The 7,539-nt window shown below is 51.6% G+C and overlaps 1 protein-coding gene across 1 annotated transcript; it reads right to left on the reverse strand.

Annotated features, from left to right (window-relative positions):
- Positions 1-1,536: 1,536 nt before the first annotated feature.
- LOC104403237 (NACHT, LRR and PYD domains-containing protein 1-like) lies at positions 1,537-6,323 on the reverse strand. Its single transcript, XM_010011306.1, has 6 exons — positions 6,316-6,323; positions 6,068-6,233; positions 4,902-5,078; positions 3,279-3,423; positions 2,242-2,283; positions 1,537-1,799 (listed from the first exon to the last, which is right to left on the reverse strand). The coding sequence occupies exons 1-6, from the start codon at positions 6,321-6,323 to the stop codon at positions 1,537-1,539; spliced, it is 801 nt and encodes a 266-aa protein (XP_010009608.1).
- Between the last annotated feature and the right edge of the window lie 1,216 nt (positions 6,324-7,539).

A 7,539-nucleotide genomic window follows, 5' to 3' on the forward strand; every position in this document is an offset into this window, starting at 1 on the left:
AGGGGCGGCCGCAAGGTGCCGCCGTCAGCACCCACGCACTCGACCCATCTCACACACCAGTCCCGTGCCCTTCTCCTCTGGGGTGGCAGACGCAGGAGGTCACTAGTGTCATAGAAGCGTTACAGAATCAACCAGGCTGGAAAACCTGAGGCTTTAACCTCATCCAGTCCAACCGTTCCCCAGCCCTGCCAAGGCCACCACTAACCCATGGCACAGGCCTCATCTACATGGTGTGTGAACACTTGCAGGGGCAGTGACTCCAGCACTGCCTTGGGCAGCCTGTTCCAATATCTGACTAGGCACTGTATGAGTGCAGGTATATGCACATGTGGGGTTCACAAGCACATGCACACTTGGGGTTCCCTTGAGTACCAGCACAGCCCCTCTGTTCCCTTGGCACCCCCACCTGCATCCCAGCCCTCCCACCTGCCGTGGGTCCTGGGCTCACCACCTGGTCCAGCTTGAGTTTTCCTGGTGACTACACAACTTTCCCCACGCCCAGTTTTGGGGGCAGGATACTCTGGTCCCCAACCAGACACACAGGCTGTGACACGCGATCCAGCTCCAGCTGCACAGAGCCACTCATTTGCATCACGCTGGTCCTCTCCAATAGCTAGTTTTGGGGATAACATTCCCAGCCCGTGGTTGGTCGTAAAAGACCCCCTCTCACTGCAGTAGGTGACACCAAATCCCCTGATGCACACACAGGTCTCCCCAGTACGTGGCACCTGGTCCTTGCAGCACGCACTCAAACAGGACCAAGTGAGATGATGCAGAGAAATGATTACAAAAACGTTTAATATGAAAATATAAAAAGCCAGGACAGACTGTGGTGACCGGCACAGGGCTCAGCCTGGGTTATAACCAAATGGCCCCTTTTAATACATCTTCCTGCCTCTCCCTGCTTTGTTCTTCCTGGTTCCCCTTCCCATCTGCACGGGTCCATTCCTGCACCCCTCCCAGCTCGTGTCCAAGTGTTGAGTCAGACTTTCCCTGAAGATGCATGAACCTGAATCATAGAATCATGGAACGGTTTGGGTTGAAGGGACCTTAAAGCTCATTAAGTCCCACCCTCCTGCCATGGGCAGGGACACCTTCCACTAGAGCAGGTTGCTCAAGAATCTCTTCTGGTATTTTCCATGGCTCCTTTGGGAGGGGCTCCTTCGGGAGGGGCTCCTTCGCCTGGCTGCTGCTGGGGTCACGATACTTGTTTGCTCCTCTGCCAGCAGCTGCCTCGAGCTTCTGGAGAGGTAGGGCCCTGACTCAGGGAAGCAGACAGATCCAAGGTATTGGCACTGGATTGGGAACCAAGGTCTCTTGTTCCAGCAGCTTCTCACCAGTGGCTGTCATGACACTGTCCACTACTGGCAATAGAGTCAGCCAAGCAATGCAGGCCTGCAACCAGGAGGCTCAGAGGGATAATTGCATTTTGCATTGGATTTTGCCTTGTAATGTTGGGATTCCGCATTGTAACTGCCCTTCCATTGCTCCCATAAGCTGAACAATGGGAGAAAAAGCAGTTCTGCTTTCCCAGGCCTAGCCGGACTTCTCCAGATCTGCAATGAGATATGGGTCTTTCATCTGGAGGATCTGGTAGAGCTGTTCCTGGGCCTCCAGACTTTTCTTCTCAATTAGATCCAGCAAAATTAGGTTCCTTTTTAGACTCTTATTTTGACCTTGCACCTCCTCTTCTTCATCACTATTGATGACATTTGCATCCCGTAAGTGCAGCAGAATGGTGGAGAACTGCCTCATCCTGGAGCAAAGTTTGGTCTTGTGCTTCTTCAGGAATGCTGCACCTAGCAAAGACCGAGCCCTTGTTACTGTGCTGCAGCAGCCAAGTGATGCACTGCTGCACGTGGCATCCAAAGCCAGCGGACAGCCACGTGGCTCCATCCGTCCACCGACAAGGATGGGCACCAGCTGCAACAGCAGTGGGAGCACTGGAGGCAGGGCAAGGAAGGAGAAACCAGCTGTGGGAGCACCGGAAGCAAGGCAAGGAAGGAGGAACCAGTTTGGAGGGTCACCTGCACCATGCCATTTTACCTAACAGCATGGCACAGAGCGTGCTGCCACCAATGTGAGAAAAACAGTTTGAGGTTGCAGCTTTCAAGGCTTTTTGTCTAGAAACTATCATAAGGATCGGAAAAGAGGCTGATATCTGCTTTAAACCAGAGAATGGTGAGCTCCAAAGAAGTAGATTTAGACTCTAGAAAGGCAGGTCTGAAACACTGTACTGACCTGACATGGTCATGGAGACAAAGGCAGGAGGATTAATATCACCTGAAAGAGAAAGAGGTCACTGAAAATGCCATCACTGAAATGACAGTGCCCAATCCTCCACATCTTCCTGGGGTGGCCAATTCTCCACAAAGCTCTTAGCCATTCCTCCTACTGTTCCTGCCCATCTGCGCAGAACTCAGTGGTAGGTGTTACTCTTGGGGGGTGCTGGATTAGACCAGCAGAGGGGGGGTCTCAAGGCACGATGAGCAGTACCGTACCCTGCACCTGTGAGCAGCTGCTGCTCGCAACTCCTCTGCCAAGCTTCCCCACAGGGAAGCTGGACTGAGGACTGAGGACTCCAGAGCTGGGGGCAGACTCCAGGTGAGGTCTCACCAGAGTAGAGCAGAGGGGCAGAATCACCTCCCTCAACCTGCTGCCATGCTCCTCTGGCTCCAGCTCAGGATACAATTGGCCTCTGGGCTGCAAGCACACAGTGCCGGCTCTTGTCCAACCCTTCATCCCCCAGTGCCCCCAAGTCCTTCTCCTCAGGGCCACTCTCAATCCCTCAATCCCCCAGCTTGTATTGATACCAGGGGTTGCCCCGACCCAGGGGCCAGGAGTCTGCACTTGGCCTTGTTGAACCTCATGAGGTTCAAGATGCCTAATTTTACTGATGTTTACCTCCTTTGTGTCACACTGCGGTTGCACCAGGAGACCCACAGGTGTTCCTTACATTCATTGGCTTCTAAAAATAAGTCAGCTTTCTATGTAAAGAGTAGCCAAGAGAAGAGACACTGACAGGGCTATCATGCTCTCCTAAACCCCAGCATATGAAATTCCACATTCAATTTGAAGCTCTGGTCTGATGTACACTGAGGTGTCCTTTCAGGTCCCTATATTCTTCAGTGGCCTGTTTTTGCATACATACCCAGCGTTTGCTTTTCCTGCAGGATGCGTGGATGACTGGGACCACAAAATATGTGAGGTCTGCTTGGGTGATGCACTTCTGCTTTTGCTAAGGTAAATGAGCTTCTACACGGACCTGCTGTTCCTACCTGATCTCAGCGATGCCCTCCAGACCTCGGTATTATCACGTGTGTTTGTCATAAGGAGCCCAATTTCCTCTGCCATGTTCTTGATGTAAATCTCGACGAAGAGCTGCTGTTCCTTTGGACTCTTGTAATAAAAGGGCAAGTGTGCCTGTAAAGACAAGTAGCAAGTTGAGTGTCACCGGGGGGAGCTGCAGTGAATTCACATACATCATCCTGTGTCTCCTGGCTACAACAGCAAGAGCAAAGAGAAGGGAAGATGCACATGTCAGGGCTCTGCTATGCTGTCAACAGCACTAATTTCGGTTGGAAGAGACCTCTGGAGCATCTTATCTGACCTACCTCCCAAAGATGGACCAATGTCCAGTCTAGATTTGCTGAGCCAGGGCTTTGTCTAGCTGAGCACTGAAAAACTCAGGATGCAGAGATTTAGCACTTTCTAACCTGCTCTGATGGCTGGATCTCCACTGAGTAATACATATTTTCCCAACATTCAGCCTGAACTTCCCAGGTTGCAAGTTATGGCTTCTACCGCTTTTACCTGATCCTGCCAAGAGCTTGGCTCTGTCATCTTTAGAACTGCTCTTTGGGGCTTTGGGGTGTGCTCTGCAGTCTTTCTGGGGACCTATATCATGAAATATCTTTGCCACTTGGAAGCAGTACAGCTACCTGCGCCCCTGCCTCTGAGACAGAGCAGGACAGGTTCTGGCAGCAGAATATGGCTGAAGACAGAGACTTCTGGCATCTTCTACCTCACTGGAAAAAAAAAGGGGGGGGGGTAACAATCCCACTTACTTCAGGTGTTATCACCACCAAGTCTGTACTGGTCACCCGGTAAATGCAGCTGAAGAACAGAGGGTTGAATGGAGGAGGCTTGGGAATAAGCTTTGAATTCTAATCCTTTTCTAGGTTTTCAACAGCCTGTAAACATCAAGCATTGCTTTTGAGAGAGAAAAGAAAAACACCAGAAGGGCTGTGACCTGGAGATGGTCCTCAGGAAGCCAAGAAGAGACTGACTAAATCAGAACAGACCAGTGGGTGTGTGTCACAGGCAGTGCTCCTCTTCAGCAGCTCCCGCTCCATACAGGCAGGAACCCCCTGTGTGCAGGCAGGAACATGGGCAGGATGATGCACTGTCTCTGCGACAGAGGCTAGGGGCTTGCAGGCAGCAGAAGAGCTGGTGAGCAGCCACCTAGTGCTGTGCCTGGCAGTGGCCACAAGTCCTACGTCTGCTCCATGTTGCAGAGCATCCTGTGCCATGGCTTTGCTGTCCCAGCTGAAAACATGGATAGCGATTCCTTGACACGTCTGTGAAAGAGAGTAGGGTAGGCAGGAGCGAGGATGCTGTCTTGCAGTGGGAGATGGGGGCACAGGACAGTGTGTGAATCAGAGGGAGCAAACGTGAGAGGCATCTCTGCTTATCAAATCCAGTCCCTGCTACTGCAGCCGTACAGATGTCACCCTTTTGTAACTCAGTCAAGCTCCCCGTCTTACCTGCTTCACAGAGTTGTCATCTGGGATCAGGTAGAGGTGAAGAGTTGTACTTGCAGCCCTGAGCTGCTAGTAGATCAGCATCAAAGAATGCATAGGAAATGAACTTAAGGTTGAACGTAACTTCCTCCAAAGCACCCCAAGCAGTGAGAAGCTGGGATTCTCCAGGACAGCAAAGAATGCAACCAGCCTGGTTGGTTTCTCCAGGATTATCTTCTCAGATTTAAAATGGGCAATGGAGCATAGGCTGGTGTTTACATCTTCTGCAAGAGACAGCAAAGGCGACAAGGTTCTGTTTAGTTGTTCTGTCACCCTCTTAGGGTGTCAAGCTTGAGCAGCAGAAAGGGGACATGCACCCACACATGATGACATGCTCTGCTTTAGGTCCCAGGTGTGCCCTGGGCTTTTGGGGTTTGGCAGGGAGCTGCAGGCCCAGAAACCTGCAGATCTGAACTCTAATGACAGCTCTTTTCTCCGCACACCCGTGTCAATGAGGAGTACATAGAGCCACTGTCCAGCCGTCATGACTGTGCCTGCAGGCCCTGGGTGGAAGATGGAGCCAGACAACAAGAAGCTCTTTTTGCAGCAGCTCTTTTTTGGAGGAGGACATGGATTTGCCACAAAAGTCTCTCATCCAGCACACCCAGTGCCTGTGTCAGGGCCACAGCATGGGTATGGGACTCCTCTGCACACTCAGGTGCTGATGCTCCTTCTCCACTCATTAGCAGTGGCTTGGTAAGAGCACTGTGGGGCAGAGGACCCAGATCCAAGCCTTGTGACTCCTCATGTTGCCTGGGGGAAAATGGACAATTCCATTCCACTTCCTCTTCTGCCTGGACCAGCTCTGACCTATTGCATCCCACCCTGGAGTGGTCCAGTCTGGGGCTTGGTGCAGTTGGCTGGCTGCTGTCCCAGTAGAGCAGAGCAGGGGCAACCATTGCCATCCACAGCTGCCACAGATGCAAAGAGCTGCGAAACTCCCTGGGGGAGTCTGGGGTAGTGCCCAGGAGGAGAGGGTGGGTGAGGAGGTGCTGGTGGTGTGGGGCAGGAGCTGGTGAAGGACCACTGGGGAAAGGCTTGGTAGAAGATGAAAGAAGGATAAAGGATTCCAAAGCAAAGCAGAGGAATACAGAGGAGTACAGGGAATCTTGGAGGGAAGAGACAATTTAGCACTTTCTGAAGAGATGTCCCAGGGGGCACAGGCAGGGGCATGGTGCATTGGGAGGCCCAGGTCCCTGTAGCTGCTGTACCTGCCAGGCAGATGAAATGGGGGGATGTACTGTCTGCACAACCCTGGGCTGCACCCTGATGTGGAAGAGGGGTCCAGCAGGCATCCACATTTCCTCATCAGCCTTGCTGAGGTGCCTGCTCCAGGTGGCATATCTGTAGGTGATGGTCGCTGCCGACTTCACCTTAAAGCCAAGGCCTGTGATGGAGCACTGGAAGATGCCTGCACCAGGGAGGTGAGCTCTGTGGGTGGAAGGGATGACAGGATCATGCCACCAGGGATGGGGCTTTTGGAAATGCTCCCTCTTCCCCCCACAGTGCTTACTGGTACATGGTGTGGTGCTTCAAAGCATCTTGGATTATCTCTGGCATCACTTCTGGAAGATCCTGCAACGTAAGTGTGGCCAATTTGGGTCTGAATGGAGTGTTGTGCTGGGATTTACAGTGAAGCATGGTGCAGCCTGGCATGGGAGCTCAGCGCCTGTGCCTGGTGCCCAGCAAGGCATTGCTCTCATCAGTGATGAGTCCAGGAAAATCATTATCTGGCAACTCGTCTGCTCTGGAATCCAAAACAAACACTGGCTATTTCTGAGCTGCGTGACCCCTTTAATGCCTGCAGATCCCTGCAGCAGTGCCCAAGAGATATCCTGTGCAAAGGTATGGCAAGGAGGACTGAACACTTAGCCCCACCTGGGTAGATGCCACTGAGGTGAGGAAGGCATTGGCTAGTACATGCAGCAGTAGGAAAGTGGACACACAGCTCCTGGAGCTCCAAATAGTGTGTTTCACCTGCTGATTTCTAGGAAGCATTATGCAACTGGAACTTCAGGATAGGAAAGCTGCTACTTCCTGAGAGAAAATTTTGTGGGTGCTGACTTCCTTGTAAGTAAACCTGGGTTGTTCCCTCTGCCATTGTATATCAGCAGAGGAAACAATGGCCACAGGCAGGTGGAATGTTTAGCAGTGAGAATAAATATGGGATACGAGCAAGAGGGATTTGTCTTCCTGCAAACTTGGAAACTGGGGTGGCGCGTGGTGGGTTAGCACAGCAAAAGGGACCAGACTCTCCTGGAAGATGACAAATTGCTGTAACGGCTTGTGAGGGTGCACCCGGTGACAGCCAGGTCAGTGCCTGGCTCCCTCTGTGCTGCTTCCTACGGGTGTATGAGGGGATGAAGGCACGGATCCAGAGCATCTTCATGCAGTGAATCAGTTTATTGCCTACTGCTCTAACTTTTTATATCATTCTAACAACAGTTACTTTTAGCCTATTGCTCTAGCTTTTATACCATTCTATTTGTAGCCTATCATGTTTAGTTCCCGACTTATAGTTTGTTTTTTAACACTGCTTGCTTTCTCACAGCCAGTCCCAGGGTAGCCAGTCTCTTATCTTTATGCTCTCTCCTCCTCAGCCAGCTGGGTTGCTCTGCTTGATTGTACTTTGTTTCTTCTTTAACTCTTTCTTCTCCAGCCAAGCAGTTACTTCTCTTTGGCAATAATCAAATAGTTTCCATTGTCTCCCACATTTCTCCCTTCTTTATTTATCTGT

The sequence above is a fragment of the Nestor notabilis genome, unplaced genomic scaffold (assembly GCF_000696875.1).
Source record: "Nestor notabilis isolate BGI_N333 unplaced genomic scaffold, ASM69687v1 scaffold22523, whole genome shotgun sequence".
Taxonomy (NCBI): Eukaryota; Metazoa; Chordata; class Aves; order Psittaciformes; family Psittacidae; genus Nestor; species Nestor notabilis.

Coding starts and splice junctions, on each gene's coding strand:
- LOC104403237 (XM_010011306.1), bottom strand. Junction 2,284..3,278: donor GAGGGCATCGCTGAGATCAG/GTAGGAACAGCA, acceptor TTTCTCTTTCAG/GTGATATTAATCCTCCTGCC. Junction 1,800..2,241: donor TGTCTCCATGACCATGTCAG/GTCAGTACAGTG, acceptor GGTCTTTGCTAG/GTGCAGCATTCCTGAAGAAG.